An 18,865-nucleotide genomic window follows, 5' to 3' on the forward strand; every position below is an offset into this window, starting at 1 on the left:
AATACAGATTAATACAGGGAAAAGTGAATGATAATAATCTTTTCATAATCTATTCATATTTATATATCACAACAAATGAATTATTTTCAACGAATATACTGGAATAAAAAAACAAATCAAAAAATTTTCCCAGTAAAATCACAAAATAAACCCAAACCAGTCTAAACAGAAAGTCCTACGAGAATCTACCCACAATGCACCGCGGAACAGCCACGTAAACGTGCAGTCCTCAGCGCTGTGTATGCTAGCCGCAACTGTAGCATCTGCTCTGAAAACCTGCCTTTATTCCACCACATGTGAATTTAAACACGATTTACAGGTAAGAGCGATTATTCCAGTCTGGATTTACTCACCCCACACATGATACTTGTGAATATTTTTGCAAACGCGATCAAAATTTTGCCAAAATGTTGCTAACGTTGGCTAGGAGGACGTGCTAATATTAAGAATGGGTTATTGCCATAGTTTAATGTTGACTTAAGTACTCTTGATAAATATATATTTTACGTGAATGTGAGCTGAGGTTTGTGTCAAGGTAGTGTTCAAAGAAATGCTTTAGATCTTTCTTTACTGCATGTTTATTAGCCTGTAGTTAGCATCTATCCTTCTTACACATTAATCAGTACGTGCTGAGTAAACGCAGTAGTTTATCATCATTTTTATGTGATATTATGTTTCTTAAAAGTGTTATCAAAGTACAATATAAACAGTAAGAAAGATGAGATTATATTAATAGCACGTCTTTGGCATTGGTCCCTCCTCTTTTGGAGCTGTCCGTGGTTCTTAGAAGTAACTTGGATTGTGGTTAGTGGGTATTGTAATGTCTAATACTCGTTATAAATACAGCAAAACGCAAGATTAGAGGAGAGAGAAGAAGAGAAGTTGTTTTAGTCAGTATAATTTTCTACATGTTCAACAATATTTAGGAAAAAACAGGCACTTCTCATAGCTTTGCTTTATTGTTGCTGAACCTCGCCTCTTTTGTCTTTTGTCATCTGTACATCAATGTATTGATTAGTTGAACGCCCATATGTCAGTCAGCTCTATTACTTATGTAATAGACAGTAATAAACAACAGGAATTAGGAGGAGGAGGAGGAATTATACAGATTTTCATTTATAAATTATACAGATTTGTATTTATAAACGTCCTGTGCAAAGTATACACTGCAGTTTTTATTGTAAATGAACTTTCAAACAAATAGCCACACTTCATATTAGGTAAAAGAAATTATGTTTATATTACGGATGTATTGATTTTCTGTACAAATAAACAAGTTTCTGCATATTAAGCGAAATGTTGCTAATCTGTAATGCACTAGCCAACCTTAAATTAACTTGGTAAACGGCAAGATATTGTGTGTGCCATCCTGTCTATGAGTTGTTTTAAATTCATTCACATTTGCTAATCATAGTTAGCCAATCTCTGAAAGGCTACATTAGACCTGTATTGAAAAAAGTCCCAACCTATCCAAAAGTCAATAGTATTTCAGGTAAAACAAACAAGCAAACATTGACTAACTACTTTAATTAAAGCGAAGTACCAAAACTACACCAGGTGAAAGATGAAAGATTTAAGTAAATTTTTATTTTTATTTTTTTGTGGGTCAAAAAGTCAATTTTTTTTCAAATGTATGGCTTTCTTCTTTAGGCTGGGAAAATGGACAAGTCAGAATTTATTTTGAGTATGTTCATAAATCATGTAGTACATGTCCATTACAGTCCATAAAATAAAATATAATATCATCCACAAAAACATTGAACATTCTCAAAAGGGATGTGGGAAGAAGTGTACACTTATTTAATCCCACCCCTTTCTTCTGATTCAAACTTTGAACAGAATTTTCATCCAGCTTCCTTTCACTTTACTTCTTAGTATTAACTGCTTTTCCTTCTTCTTCTTCTTCTTCTTCTTCTTCTTCTTCTTCTTCTTCTTCTTCTTCTTCTTCTTCTTCTTCTTCTTCTTCTTCTTCTTCTTCTTCTTCTTCTTCTTCTTCTTCTTCTTCTTCTTCTTATTATTATTATTATTATTATTATTATTATTATTATTATTATTATTATTATTATTATTATTATATTTTCATTATTCTAGTTATTCTTATTCTTCTTGTTCTTGTTATTATCACAACAATCACCATAGTCTTTCCTGTGCATCAGTACTGAACCATTCTATCAACAAAAAAGTATACATATAGCCACTACTACCATTAATTAGGATTTTCTTTTGCTATATCTGGACAGAATATGACATTTATACAGTTTTTTTTAATTGCCTAATATTTGAACATTGCCTTAAATCTTCACTCAGCCCATTCCTTAATCTGACCCCGCAGACTGAAACACAAAAGCTCTTCCTGGTAGTGTGCACTTTAGCGTGTCTAGATTTTGCCATTCCTCTAAGGTTATAATTCCCTTCTTGCTCACTAAATAAGTTTTGAATGTTTGGAGGCAATTGATAATTTCTTGCTTTGAACATAGTAAGCATGGTTTGGTATTCCACCAAGTCCTCAAATTTTAGTAATCTAGACTGTGAAAATAAATAATTTGTGTCCTCCCTAAATCCCACTTTGTGCACAATTCTAACTACTCGTTTTTTGAAGAATAACCAAGGGTTGTATATTTGTTTTGTAATTATTCCCCCACACCTCTACACAGTAAGTCAAATACGGTAATATCAAAGAAAAGTATAATTGTTGGAGAGATTTTAACTCTCTTGATAATATCGCTATACTTCTAGCTACTTTTGTTTTAATATATTTAATATGTTCCTTCCAGTTTAATTTATCATCTATTATTACCCCCAAAAATTTACTCTGCTGTACTCTCTCTAAAATAGTTCCTTCCACTGACACTTTTATTTCATTATCTATCTTCCTATTTCCAAAAAACATTATAGTTGTTTTGTGTAAATTTAATGTTAACTTGTTTCTTTTAAACCACACTTGTAATTTTTCCATTTCTGAACTTATTGTTTCCATTAGTTTGTGCAAGTTACCATCCGAACAAAAAATATTAGTATTATCAGCAAATAGGACCAACTTCAAATTCTTAGATACAGAACATATGTCATTGATATACAGAATGAAGAATTTCTGACCCAATATTGACCCCTGTGGGACACCACAGGTAACATCAAGATACGGTGAGCAACTCTCATTCAGCTTCACAAACTGTTGCCTGTTTGATAAATAGTTTTCTACCCATTTTGAGGCAACTCCCCTGATTCCGTATAACTCTAGTTTTTGAATTAGAATTTGATGGTTGAGGGTGTCAAATGCTTTTTTTAGGTCAATGAATAATCTGACTGCACATTTTTTCTTATCTAATGAATTAGTTATTTCCTCAATTGTATCAATTAATGCTAATGAAGTTGATCTGTTGGCTCTAAACCCATATTGACAATCAGAAAGCAATTTGTGTTTTTCTATGAATGATTCCAGACGATTGTTAAAAAGTTTTTCTAAAATTTTTGCAAATTGAGGTAGTATTGAAACAGGTCTGTAATTTGTGAAGTGATGCTTGTTGCCGGTTTTGTAAATAGGAATTACCTTTGCCATTTTCATTTGTTTAGGGAAGGTGCCAGTTTGAAAGGACAAATTGCATATGTAGGTTAGTGGCTTTGCAATTTCATTAATTACAGTTTTTATTAGAGCCATATTCAAGTCTTATTTTTACAACTTTTAACTACAGCAATAAGCTCAATTTCATCTACTGGTTTTAAAAACATAGACTGTGAATTTTTTTTTTATAAGATTATGCCCATTACTATCCGTAGGATCAATATCAGGATTTTATTCTGCGAGCTCTTTTCCTATATTAACAAAAAAAGTGTTGAATTTGTGGGCAGCCACCTTCATATCATATTCCTTTTTGTCCTTTTCAATGAAGTACTGAGGATAACCATTTTGTCTGGATTCCTTTTTTATAATGTTGTTTAAAATTTTTCCATGTCCCTCTTATGTTGGTTTTATTTTTTTCTAGTTGAACTCTGTAGTACTCTTTCCTAGCGCTTCTTAGAATATTAGTTTGTTTTTATACACTTTATATTTCTTTTCAGCTTCTTCAGATTTTTTCACCAAAAATTCTTTATATAACTTATTCTTCTTTGTGCAGGCTTTAACAAGTCCCTCTGTCATCCAAGGACACTCTTTAGCTTTCTGTTTGCTCTTACACTGACGTATAGGGCAGTTTTTATCATACAATGGAATAAAAACCTTTAAGAATTCTTTATATGCACTATCAACATCTGATTCCTGATATAAATTCTCCCAGTTATGTTTCACTAGATCATTTTTAAAAGCATTAATTGCTTCCACTGATTCAATTCGCTTGTATTGTATTGGTTTGTCCATTTTTTTCATTTTGTAGTTTTTGTTGTAGACTGCAAAAACTGGCAAATGGTCTGAAATGTCACACACTAGTATTCCACTTTGTGTACAGTTGTTGACATCGTTTGTAAAAATGTTATCGATCAGTGTAGCGCCAAAAGAAGTTATTCTGGTTGGTTTTGTGATTTGAGGATATAGACCCATGCTATACATGGTGTTAATAAAATCCTCTGTTCCTTTATGATTTTTTGAGTTAAGTAGGTCAATATAAAAATCCCCACAAATAAACATTGTTTTATGCGTTAATTGTGAAAAGGTTTCCTCCATCCAATATATAAATAGTTCCACATTTGCCCCTGGTGCTCTATATACACTACTAACCATAACATTTTTCTGTTTTTCTTTACAAATTTCTATTGTTATACACTCTAAAACATCATCAATCACAGTTGTCAAGTTATCCACAATTTTGAATTCCAAGGAATTCTCCACAAAAATTGCTACACCTCCTCCTCCTTTATTCTGTCTATTGACACCAATAAATTCATATCCTTCCAGCTCAAAAATGATTTTATTTTCACTCTTTATCCACGTTTCTGATAAGGCAATTATGTCAAATGGTTGTGCAAATTTATTTAAATAAGCTTTAATATTCCAGAAATTCGCATTCAGACATCTACTATTGAAGTGGATAGTAGACAATGTCTCATTGCTTTTAGTATTCCGTGTGAAATGCTCCTCTGAGTAATAACCACAATTATTCTTAATAGTAGAAAAAAAGTTATTATCTGGGTCTATTTCATAATCCACATCATGCATGTTATGATCTGTATGTATGTATTCAAAATTAATTAGTTCTTGTTGATGAAAATCCCTCATTTCCTGCTCCACACGACATTTCAGTCCTGGTAAGCTTTGAATGTCTTCAGTCAATGGCACATTAGTAAATGTTTGTGTGTAACTGCGTGTTACCTTCCATCTTGTGCTTCATCTTTTACATGTACTTATTCAGATCTTCAATTTTCCTGATCAGCAAAACTTTCGCCTCCTCAGGTGTGCCATTTAACTTTATGAAAACTTTACAGTTACTGGTCCACATATTTTGAATTTTCTTTTGTTTTCTGAGCTCTCTGGCTTTTTTGGCAATGATGCTTCATGGTCAAGAGAAATGAGATGTCCATAAGCCTATGGTCACAGAAACATTGTACAACAGTCACAAGAATGAACAACACACAACTTATTAGTTACTTTGGTAACTTAAGGGAAGACCGTCATACACTCAAAGAAGAGAACTGCCCACTGAAATATTGTTGCTTGATTATTAGGCGTCCAATGATTTATATGACTGTCGCTTTACTTGGTTAAACACTTGGTCACTTGATTTTCAACAGCTCCATCAGGTCTACATGCTGCTCCTGTATGGTGTATGGATCAGCCAGCCTACTTCCATCGGATGAAGAGTTAATTTATTCAAGTAGCTGTAACGGTCCCACAGTCAGTGGCTGTGCAGTTCTGAGACCAAAAATCCAACCTAACCTGCAATTTGTTCTGCATCCTCCATGTTTAAAAACAAAACAAATCCCTCCTAAAACATACTAGTTTATGTGTGTTGACAAAGCACATGGTGATTAGATTAATTTCCGCCCACCAGAAAACAAAAACTTTTAAGCGGTTTATAAGTTCAGGGTTTTGCATTAGTAGCTCATGGACATGTTGCATTGAAAGTTTTATTCTTTTAACTCTGTCATACAACAACCTTTAATGCTGTTTGATATTCCACAATTAAACATGTCAAAATATATTAAGTTGTTTATTTATTTAAAAATATTTTCCACTGTGGTGTTTGCATTGTTTGATTATATATAAATATTCTAAAACTGTGGTGTAATTGCCTTCTTCTTTTGCAGTTCCCAGGTCTGCTCTCAGTCTCTGGATGTAGTTGTCTGTCCCAGGTTAAACATGTCGATGGTGATGTTTGCGTCGGTGGTGCGGATCAAAGATGGCCTCCCTCTTTCGGCCTCCACAGATTATGAACAGGACGCTGAGCTGCAGGAGACGAAGAGACACCTCAAAACTTTGTCCAAGAAACTCAGCCAGCTCCCTGACCGCTGCAGCCTCAAGTCCGGGCCCTACAACGTCAAGTAGGTTTACATAGAAGTGTTTACATTTTATAATCACATTGTATTATTTTATAATACATAATACTCGGAATATAAGGCGCACCTTCAATGAATGGCCTATTTTAAAACAAATTTCATATATAGGGCGCACCGCATTATAAGGCGCATAGAATAGAAACTACTGTAGTATCTGGGGTTGTGTTATGCATCCACGAGATGGAGCTGCGCTAAAGGGAATGTCAACAAAACAGATAAGTCAGTCAGTCAAACTTTATTAATAGAATAAAAAAAAAACATTCTGAAAACTTTGTTCACTCACAAAACAAGTCAATGCATTCACAATATAGTAACTCTCGAAATAGTGCAAAGCAATAACAATAACTCAACATTGTTCAAACATTAATGTCCATATTCACAATATCTCCCAGCCTTGTTTAGTTGTAAACACGTGAAAGAAACACATAAAGCTCACTTTTTCAGTTCATTCCTCATTCACGAATCCGTCGAATTCTTCCTCTTCAGTGTCTGAGTTGAACAGTTCGGCGAGCTCATTCAAAGTGCCCGATTCTGTCTCGTCAAAATCGCCATTATCCGTGTCGCTGCTGTTGTCTGGCAGTTCAGTGACAATTCCTGCCTTCGTGAAACTCGGACCACAGTTGAGACTGATATATCAGCCCAGGCATCTGCAATCCATTGGCAGATAGAGTGCGGTTGCGGACTTTCTAGCAGCGTAACTCCGCGCCCGGTCGTGCTCTCGTGTAAATTCAAACGGCGTCTCAAAGCGGAGACACGGGGCTATCCAAATATTTTACCATCATTACGGTAATCTGCCTCTGTTGTCCCTAGAAGGTGACGAATGAGAGCGCGGGGGCTGCGGGGATTTTCCCAGTCATTTATTTAACGCGTAAAAGAAAAAATACGAATGGATGTGTAAAATAGAAGTAGTTGTGTGAAAAAATGCAGTAAATTCTGATACTTCATTTAACATGATTTTTATGGCTAAAAAAGAATAAAAGTCTAAGTCTAGGTGAGCTATACTGGCCCATAGAGTGCTCAGTCCTTAAAGGCTTATTACCGCTATTACTTCGGCGACGCCTCCTGACTACGGGTGTCATAATTGACCAATATTGATCCATATATAAGGCGCATCGGATTATAAGGCGCACTGTGGGTTTTTGAGAAAATTAAAGGCTTTTAGGTGCGCCTTATAGTGCGGAAAATACGGTAATAATGCATTTTATTTAAAGGAACATTTCTGGCCACTCAAGCCCACCGTAATGTTTATATGAATGGTAGATAAATTGTTATGGGGGCAAGTGTTTGTCCTCTGAAAGTTGGCGGTTCAAAATCCCATCTCTCTCAGGTCAATATGGCTGTGCCATTGTTCAAGACAGTGTCTGCGTACAGTGGAGTATGAATGGGTGAGTGGTTTCTTGATGTATTGTGGCTATTGGAGGTAGAAAATATTTTTTGTTGGTAGTTAATAATTTGATAGAAAGTAGTTTCATGCACTCACTTTGGTTCAGTTTGAATAGAATTCACTGAATTCAAACTAGAAATTTTATTATGAACAATTTTGATGAAGGTTAATTTTGTCTATTTTTTTCTTTACATCAACAACGCTTAAGAAATCAGGACTACAAATGTACATTTTGAGTATTGACTGTCTTGTACTTGAGGAAGACATCAGATCATACAAACTCAGCACCACTTTTAAAAGCCAGAAATATGTTTATTGATGACTACAAACAAGCCCCAAGCCAGTTTTTAATTACATTTTGGAAAATGGAAAGGCTGTACCCTTTTAAATGACCTCTGAAACTTCATTTCAATTAAGCAGCGTCGTGCCACTGAAGTAAATGGATATAGATTTCCTCCTCTGTGTTGCCAGGTGCTGCGTAAACTTGCCATGTTTGATTTGTTCATTTTTAATGAACCTTTTTAGATAAAGGACATGGACATGAAAGCCAGTCAAAATCACTTTATTCACCTTTTCAGCATCAAGTCTGTTTGATACAAGAGTGCTTTAATCAATTAGAGATTCAAGCTTTTAACAAACCAAATAGGATTGGAAAACACAGAAAGAATCTTTGGAAAGTTAACTCTTCCTCAGGTCTGCCTGAGGACACAACAATTTCTACTAGACCGTTTGTACCCACCTTCCCAGTGGTCTCCCATCCAAGTACTAACCGGGCCTTACCCTGTTGAGCTACTCAGATCAGATGAGACAAGCAGGTACGGCCACCTTGATATAGTCATGTCATAGGCCTGATTTAGATCAGGTGGTACCCAGAAGTTCAAATAGTTTTTAAGTGTTACTCTGTGTGAAACATTTGAGAATCACTGGTCTATAATCCTCTATTTCATCTGTAGTAATTCAGTAAATCTGTAGGGGCTCAGCATCCTGTTTAATGGTGACATTTTGAGGTCTTTTGACTATTCAAAAAATACAATATTTTGTTTTGAAGTATACACTTGTAGTTCCTATCATGCTGTATTATGGAGCCTAGAATAATGAGGATGTGGACCTATTGATTTTTATCTATTAACGTACATAACAATATATTTAATCTAAAAAAAATACATATTGTGGATTATTATGTTATGTTTTGGACATTATTAATTGCAATATTAATCTAAAAAAGAACTTAATAGAAGATAAAAGACCTCCCATGGATAGCTACTGTGAACGCTAGCAAGCAAAATGGCTACGTGAATTCTACGTGTATCACCTATTACAAAAATTAATTTACAGAACGAAGTAACAGTGCAGTAGCAGTGGGTGTGTATTGGCGTGTATTAAATTCAGAATAATAAAGATCACTCAAACATGCACAAACCACTCTAATAACCACTCCAAATACAACTTGAAGGGAGTAAAAGAGAAGGGGAAATACTATAATAGTCCATTTTGAACAGAAGTTCTTCTTTAATATAACATAACCACTATATCAGACCTAATACAGTATTACCTTCTTTCTCTATTTCTATACAAGTCAATGGCTCTGTAGTACTCTCAGTGAAACATTTTATTCTTCCACCTCATAATAATCGCCCAATTATCCCGTATCCTTGTTGACATTTATATTTTACACCCTTTTCCATGTTCTGATAACCTGACTTCATTCTCTTTGCCTTGAGCTTTCTCAGATAACATAGAGGTCTTTGTATCTGGGGAGGTAATTTGTGCTTGGTTTATCAATTGAATTAGCTTTGCAGGCCTAATAGATATGAATGTAATTGGATGTTTAATTAAAGCAGTAATAGATGTAAATGCCAGCAATGTTTTAATTATCTTAACTCAGTTCTGTTTGTGGGATTAATTTGCATTTTGTTCTGATATGCCATAATACTATAGCCACCTGCCTATTAGCCATAATAGGCAGGTTGGTTTATATAGTGCTTTTCTGGACAACCAAAGACTATTTACATTGTATTATAATTCATTCACCACTGTAGCCACAATTGGCTCCAGTCTGTGACTAACATGGCTGTAAATCTGTGCTCTCAAACCACCACCAACATATGCTATAGACAAAGTGGGTAAAGTGTCTTGCCAAATAACTGTCAACCTTGTGGTCTAAGGTTACTGCCTGAGCCACTACTCTTCAGTTACAGTCCACAAGAGCTACACTGAGGACTGAACCGGGACAGAACCAGGACTGAACCGGGTTTAAACCAGGACTAATCCACGTGTGATAGATGCCGACCACTACAGATCGGAAACACCCCACAAGAGCTGCACTAAAACTGGACTGAACCAGGACTGAACCAAGACTGAAGCAGGGCTGATAATACTGACCACTGCAGACAGGAACACTCCACATTAGCTGTATTGCAGAACCCAATGACCCAGCTGTCCAGTAATCACAACTGATCAAACTCACTCAAAACCTTGCCATGTAAACTCATAACAAACATTTTTCTCTTGTCTTTCAGTTTCACGAGTTCTCTGGGTGTGGGATACCTGATGGTGTGCACTGCAAGTTATCCTAATGTTCTGGCCTTTTGTTTCCTGGATGAGCTTCAGAGAGAGTTCATCATCACCTACGACCCAAAGAGAATCAGCACCGTTGTGCGGCCATATTCTTTCATAGAGTTTGGTGAGTTTAAAGTTTGATTTTAGAACAGAACAAAAACAACAAAGATCCACTGATATGCAGTTGTGCACTGTAAGATGAGCACATATTTAAAGGTGCACTACGTGATTTTTTTGTTGTTATTGTGTCCATACTGTTTATTTTGTTTTTATATTCAGTCAGTCTTTTTTGTATTCTAACACCTTATTTTAATGCATGCACTTAGTTTATTATTCATTGTTTTATGTTGCACTGCCGTTGAAGCTAATTCCTATTCTGTGAATTTTGTTCACTGATGATGGCAAAAAAACTGGCAACTTTGAATTGCCTTGTGCACAATTCGTACACAAGGTAATTTGAAGTTGCTTACAGAATAAGAAAGACATTAAAATCACAATACAACAACTCAAAACATAAATAATCATAACTAATCATCATAACATTAACATTAAAGGAGAAAAGTGCAGAATAAAAACTGATTTCCTTTCCTTTATTCTAGTGGAGGGTATGCTACCTACATGTTATTGCTTTGCCTAGAATGTTCCATAGTATGGCATTAATCTATCTGAAAGGAGAGAAGCAGGCAAAATTACAGCTCAGGTCTGTGGAGAAGCAAGCCTGCTCACAGTAACCATGCCTTTTTTTTTTTTTTTTTATAAAAACTGTAATTGAATTAATGCAAGAACGGTAAGTTTAATGCCATACTGTAGAACATTCCAGCCAAAGAAAGTTGCTAGTTTTGTTTTCGTTTATCAAAATATTGGTATTTTTAGTTGAGGAAAATATCTACTTTTACTCATAGTTATAGTTATTTTATACTGTACAAAAAATATTACATTGAAAAAAAAAATATGACAAAGATGTTACAGTCAACAAAATGAGCACAGATCTTTTGTCATATTCCACAGCTCTACTATGTGTGGGAAACATTTGGACTCCCCGGCTCAAAAATATTTCTATCCTTGCTTCGCTTTCTCTTTGCCCAATATTATGTCTACATAGTGTAATGGGCTGATATTTTGTGTTTGTTTTGTTTGTGTTCAGAGTTGACACTTTTTGTTCTTGTAAGTCTCGTTGTTGTTAATGTAACTGCTTTTGTAAATGTCACTTGGTTGCTATGCCGACAAGTTGATGTGAAGGTTCTATTCGTCGGCTGCTGGTCTGTGTTAGAGACTGGCTCTAATTAGTTGAATTGCTGCTGTTTTTGGCCTGGGTTACAACCTACAGTAGCCCTTGTGTTCTGAAAATAAACAACCAGAAGAAATTCAGCATGTTTCTTTACACCAGAAAGCTACAATATGTTTATTTTTTTATGCTGCTTCTCCTCCATCAGACACGTTCATTCAGAAAACAAAGCAGCGCTACAACAACCCACGCTCTCTGTCCACAAAGCTGAACCTGTCGGACATGCAGACAGAGATCAGACTGAGGCCGCCCTATCAGCTCTCACTCGAGGAACTGCACGAGCTCAACGGGGGCAACAAACACGGCAACGCCAAGTACAACGGCATTGGTGAGAAATTCACAAAGTATGACAGTGTGAAAGTGAATTTACTATAGAGAATACTCATTAACAGCATTACAACATGGCTCGAAGCTAAAAAAAAATCAGTTTTGCGCAATATAGAACCTTCAAGTAACATTTTGTCATAACTTCTTAAGCCATGAATCATGATCATGAATTATTTTTGCATAGGAAAAAAAACTGGCAAAACATAATTATTGATCTGTTTCAAAATATTTCAGAGTTCGAACTATAATTGACAAGCAGATAGTATAATTAGCCATCTAATTTTGCCCTTATTCCATTTCAGTTTTGCAATAATATAGTCTAACTTTGATCAGCCGATTTTCACTCTCTTCAGCTCTTGTTGCTTCCGTTGTAGTAATCAACTTTAACATATCAAAGAAGGCTCATATACAGTATCTAATATATTTGAGGCCTTAGTAACAATAACATTACATAAGCTGATTGGAGTCATGTACTCCAGTCTATTTTCTGGACATCAGTATAATAGTATCTCACTCTCAGTTTATCTGGCTTTTATTACTCCACCTCTTGACACCAATCTCTGAAATGAAAAGCTTTTGTAAGTGAATATGAGAGATGCCAGATTATAGACATTTTGTTAAGGTCAAAATGATGAGCCCTCAAGATAAATTTCAACACTAGAATGGTTTATCATCGGGACTTTTGATGGATTCGTATTACAAATGCTTAAAAATGAAAAGAAATATTAGCTCTAGTGAATAAAAAATGTAGAAATTTCAAGTTTTAAAATGCATACCCGAAGCTATATTAATTTGAATGACTCAATTATTCAACAAAGAGTGAAAATGCCTTCAAGAAATATGAGTGTATTAAAAAGAGCATATTCTAGCTGAAGGTTTTATACTTAAAGGGGGAAGTAGGTTTGAAAAATTAGCCAAATAGAAACTTCCATGTTAAACCACACTATATACTATTACTACTGCCACTAGTACGTGTCTATTGGTTGGGTTCACATGACATCACTACATTACAGAGTTCCTATAGTTTAAAGGTCCTGTATTTGACAGAACTGACCCCTGTGAGATTTTAGCCATGTTATAATGTTATGACCTCATCAAAAACAGACCTTGAGTTGTGTTTTGTTTCGTTGTCACACACATTTGAGTAACATTTTATTATTAGTCTGTCTACATCTCCAAAGCTCAAAAAGCTCCGTTCCAACCTGTGATGTCATGAAGTGGTAGTTTTCATGTAAACAGCTACATTTTACATTTAGTTCAGTAAATGGAATCATTTGGATGATTCTAGTGAAGGTTCCATTAGCAAGGACAAAGCCACAACAATTGTACACACATCACAACAATGGTACACAATACAGATATGTATTGATGATATGAGTAGATGTGGAGGCTGATAGAGACTCAGGATGGGGGCTTTGACTCAGGCGGTTAGCCCAGCCGATTCAGGACGTCTGTAAATGGAGAGGTCTTTGGGCTGAAAGATGAACAAGAGACACAGGGTGGAATGGAAGGGTTGAGAGAGACAGACAGTGTTGTAACTCAATCTCAATGTATCTCAATGTATGCAATTTAAAATCACAGTGAAGCGCTTCCTGCATGACATCACAAGGTGGAACAGAGTGTTGAGGAAAAAATATTATAACACAGATAAAAAAATAGCATAATGTGAGTGCTTTAAATTGAGCTGTAGGACAAAGACAAATTCTACAATAAAATTCTGACCTAACTGTCAGACCCCCACCCCCACCCACTCAAAAAAAAAAAAAAAATCAACAAATTGAGCCTATTATCTATATTTGACTAGGTCCATTATCCTGCTGTAATTTTCCAGCCTCATTGCAAAGTCTGCAAAGTATTAATGTTTTTTGTAATTTTCCCAATTAGACACAACAGAACTAGCACCACTGTACATGTGGCTCTGTTGCATGATGGTTTAGTCCTGGACTGGTTTAGTTCAGGATGTAATACTATTCCCGGTTGAATTCCCATTTTTCTGTGGTGTGAACTGGGGTTGTCAAAAAATCAATTCCAAGTTGATGCTAAAGCTAATTAATACTAGTTCATATTCATTTGAGTATTGATGGTGGAAAATATCAGAGATAGATTTTGAGCTAGAACTAGTATAAGGCCACAGGGTAATATCAAAGAAATTATGTTTATTTTGTGTTGAAAATTAAGCTCTGTTGAGTATTTTTATTATCACTGTGGTATCAAAATCTATATCGAGTATCAAGCCTTTTTCTTAGTATTGAAAGTGAGTTTAGTATTGAGTATTATGATGAAATGTGTCCAAGTCTTCCCTTCACATAATGTAAACATGAACCTTAAACAGTAGTTCATTTATCCCCTTTAGCCCTTTGATTCTGCTGACTTCATATTGTCTCCTCTCTCAGCTCCCACTCAGATGCTGGAGCCGCTGTCTCTGTCTGGGATCGTCGCTTGTGTCCTCACTGCTCTGTGTGGAGGTCTGAACCTGCTCAGGGGGGTGCATGCCATCGAGAGCATTCTGCAGGTAACATCTGTCTGTATTCAGATATATAGTGTTATATTGGGTTTGAGGGCTCTTAAAGGGAAGACAAATGGCTGCTTTTAACGGGATGGTGACGTTTTATTTCCCCAGCACAGCCAGACCCCTGTGTTAGCGAGGTGTTTGAGAGTAGAAATTAACAGACTTGATCTGGTATCACTGAATGGCTGAGCCTTCAGACAGAATTCCTGTGTTTCATTCACATGACATTCCTGTTTTGAGGACTTTTTCACACTTAAATTATATAGATTACTGAAATTCTTAATTGCTATGTCAGTGATCCTAATTTTTCCTCACTCTGAAACCCATGGAAAGACATTCAGAGAACTGGGTCTTGTCAGGCAGGCTAATGTTTGTCAACAAATCTTTTTTCTCTTTAAAAATAGTGCAGGTTATATGGTCATGGTATTGCATATCACTGTTAAATGATATTATTTGAATGTTGCTCTAATAGTCATAGGACTGTGCATGGTTTAAGTATAAGCATTTAGATTTCATTATAAAATAGTGTAAATGTTGTGGTGATGTTCTTTTCAACACAGTTTACTGTATGCTCACTTGATCAGTTGCTATATACGGGCTCTTAGTATGGTGAATTCATTTCCTCTCGGTACAAAGATTAGCATTATCCTATTAATAAAATGTGTTGAACAAAACAGTATTTTTTTACTTGGCTGATGTGTGATGTGGCTGTTGTTTTGACAGAAAAAACATAAAAGGCCTTCAGTTCAATCACGGTGGTATTTTCTCGTTGTTTGTGTTAATTGTCTCCTTTCTTTTCTGCAGAACGGAGGCGAAGACTTTAATTACGTGATTGCCTTTTTCCTGGGCACCGCGGCCTGCATCTATCAGGTCAGTCATCTGTGTCGGAGCACTTAACAGCTCTGCAGCCTGACAGGACCATATTAGTTACAAAACACATTCTTACAAACTGTTTTGCTTCTTGTGTGGGCGGTCAAGTTTGTTTCTGCTCTGAGGCTGGAGATATGAGATGGGTTTCAGATGACGTCATAACAATCTACAGGCCAATGATATTTAATAATATTCATTTTAACTGTCACCCATCTGTATTATAAGACCTGCTGTGCTTGTGTTTGCTCTATAGTTATAAACAATGACACCTGTGGATCATTCTGTTATAATTTGCATAGTTAAATCACAATATTCATCTAAAACTTGATACTTGAACTTGATAAAAGAAATAAGTCCATTGACCGTGTTAGAAAACAGTGCCCAATTTTTCATTTGTACCAAAATGACTAAGCGTATAGGCTGTTTAAAAAGTTAAACCTACACACGAACGCATCCTGTTATTATAATCCTGTTTTATTTCCTTCCAGTGCTATCTGTTTGCATACTTCTCTGTGTGGAGGAGCATTAAGTCGTTCTTGGCCTTCGCTCTCATCTGCCTCTCAAACATGTATCTCTACGAACTCCGAAACCTCTGGCAAATTTTGTTTCACGTCGCGGTTGGAGCATTCATGACATTACAAATCCGGCTACGGAGACCAATCGGCAAAGCACCAGACTACAATGTTTGACCATGGATTTTGTATGGACCTTTTTGGACAAGTGGGACACCGTACTTTTACACAACAAGCAAAGATGAACTGAACATCATTTACTCAAGAGGATTTTGATGGTTTGGCCTAGCGCCAAAAGTGAGTTATAGGGATTTTAATAGACATTATTTTAATTCTTATGTTTGGTTTTTAAGTAACAGTTGCAGCCAGGTTTGCAGCCACCTTTTTTTTGCAAAGTTCACTTTTTCACTCATATCATAAAATGCATTGGTAACACTCTACAATAACTTCAATTATTCATGCCTCATTAAAGCATGAACAAACTCTTTATTCATAATTAACAAATAGTTAAGAATGGTTCAGGCTTAGTAACTTAATACCGTAACTCTTAATCCTAACCTCTTAATTAAGTAGTTTCTAAGCCTGAAGCCTCTTAATAAGTGATTTGTTTAACCTCACTGTTGGTGTCAGTACTTCCAGTCCAACTCCGTCTCTCTGAGGTTTTTGCACAGTCACGCTAAAATGAATAAATAATTAAGGCTCAGGCTGTGGACAGGGAGCTGTGAGTATTAAACATTACACAAATAAAATAAACAGTTCACCATAGGACAGTTTTGTGTTGTGAAAGAGAAATGTTTGTCTCAATGCTAATGTTAATGCTAATTTTGAGGTATTATAACTATTAAAAGAGCACCACAAACTGAAGTATTCTGTGTATAAAAATAATTGTATAATCTTAATTTTTATTAATTTGAATTTTAGCAGTTTTTTTTATTTTATTTTATGTTTTCCAATTTTAATAATAGTGACTGTTTAGCTTTGAGTCACAGTGAGTTAGTTAGTGCGCTGCTGTGCACTGAGCTTATTGGATTTTTAGCTGCGCATTATTAAGGCTAAGTAAGGTGTAGTTGTTATAAAGTGGTACCAATGCATCATCTCAATTGTTGATAAGAATGTATTGTAAAGGTGTATGGATGACAAATGCATAAAATGAAAGTACAGTGCCTCCAACTGTAGAAATGGTTTTCAGTAGTTTGTCCAGAAAAACAAGCTCATTTTTTTTTATTTTCCACGACCACAGTATTATTTTTGCACAACTGTTTAAAATACCCATAGATTCAAGAACAAGCAATGCAGAAAATCATATCAAACCAAATGGTCATAACAGTGACCAACACACTAAACTAAATGCAGGATATCAACTATATTTTTTTATTTTATTTATAGTTTTGTGCAGTTCAAACCAAGCCACTGTTTCTTTTGATGTTTATTTTTTTAAACAAGCAATAATCCAAAATGTCAGGTGACCACAGTAATTTTTAAAATAATTTATAACATATTTAGGAGAGGTTATATACACTATACACACTGGTAATAAACATTTGTAACATTATTCCATATTGATGCTGCATGTGAAAAGGCTTTACTTAAAGAAAACGTACTGTGCTTTTTTCTGCTTTAGAATTATAATCTATGACACCCGTGGATCTTTATGTTGTATTTTGGACATTTTAAATCGCTAGGTCACTCTAAAGAGCAGCTGACTTTTTTCATTTGTGTCAAAATGACTTTGAGACGAATCACTGATTGATGAAATAAAATTGGAGAACTAAATACAACTTTCGGCTTTGTTTAAGAGGTCTACTTGTCAACATCACACAAAAAGATACCCAAATCAAGACAAACATTCAAACTTATGTTCTTATTATCTATATATAAAAAACCTAAAACATATTTCACATTAATTTATTTAAAGAACCATAAGATCACAACTGAAAACCTATGTATCATTTTGCACTGACTGGAATGCTTTATTTTTATGCATTTTATTGACAGCTAATTTATTGTAATGACTGAAAGTATAATATTGTACCAATGAAAGTCCAGCGTATTTCTCTGTATATTTTCTGTCTCATTTTGGTGCATTACATTGTTTTTTGCACATGTTTGCAAATGTTTAAAAAGCAGAACTAAATCTATGCAATGCTGTCTTCAAAGTGTGGCCGTTATTTCAGTCAGAATGGAGCCAGCAGCTGTTTTCTTAAGTTTGTTTTTAAGCAGTTATCAGTTTTATTACATGCTTCAAAAGATTGAGATGTGTCTGACTGTCATTTATTTGGATGTTGTTAAAAGAATCAATGATGTTATATCACTCCAAATGAATAGCTGTTTTTTTTATTGCAATTTTCCAGATTTTTTCAAGTGTTACGTTCAGGTCACAGTGCACATTTCAAAATTATCCAGACCATAAATGTTTGAAAGAAGACAGAATAACAGCTAAACTACAATAATAAAATGTTTCTAAAGATCTAAACCACAGAGTTCGCAGGTTTTATTAATGGGCCTCATAAAGGGTTAGCACACTTACAGGTAAATGAACGCTTCTTCTATCTAGACTATTTACACCGATTTATTAACAAAGGGCTTTTTAACACCTCATTTGGTTGCTACGTAGTATGCATGTGTCCCGAGAGCAGTGATCTGCAGCTGCGCATAAGGAAAGAATTGGAAAGAGCTGCTCGGGCACGGATTTTAGCCCGATGTTAACTGTATTGGGGGAAAATGCGATTTCAGCGATGCATGAGTGAGCGCAGTTTAGTCTGTTAAAAACTTATGGATATGCAGCGGAGACAGTACACAATACTCGCACTCGGTCTGTACCACAACTACACATGCATTAGAGTTCTGCTAATTGTGCAAAAGTATTCTGCGTATGTTTAGCTCAAGGTGTTGGTTCAAGTGTTAAATTAATTAAAGCTATATTATTTGCATCCTTT

General features: G+C 35.3%; 1 protein-coding gene across 1 annotated transcript; it reads left to right on the forward strand.

The window, feature by feature from the left end:
* The first annotated feature begins 189 nt into the window (after positions 1 to 189).
* On the forward strand, positions 190 to 18,399 carry sec22a (SEC22 homolog A, vesicle trafficking protein). Its single transcript, XM_033987561.2, has 7 exons — positions 190 to 319; positions 6,235 to 6,468; positions 10,387 to 10,550; positions 11,860 to 12,039; positions 14,432 to 14,550; positions 15,352 to 15,417; positions 15,906 to 18,399. Exons 2-7 carry the CDS (start codon positions 6,287 to 6,289, stop codon positions 16,104 to 16,106), a joined length of 912 nt encoding a protein of 303 aa, XP_033843452.1. The 5' UTR covers positions 190 to 319; positions 6,235 to 6,286; the 3' UTR covers positions 16,107 to 18,399.
* Positions 18,400 to 18,865: the final 466 nt, after the last annotated feature.

Source organism: Periophthalmus magnuspinnatus, chromosome 21 (assembly GCF_009829125.3).
Source record: "Periophthalmus magnuspinnatus isolate fPerMag1 chromosome 21, fPerMag1.2.pri, whole genome shotgun sequence".
Classification (NCBI taxonomy): Eukaryota; Metazoa; Chordata; class Actinopteri; order Gobiiformes; family Gobiidae; genus Periophthalmus; species Periophthalmus magnuspinnatus.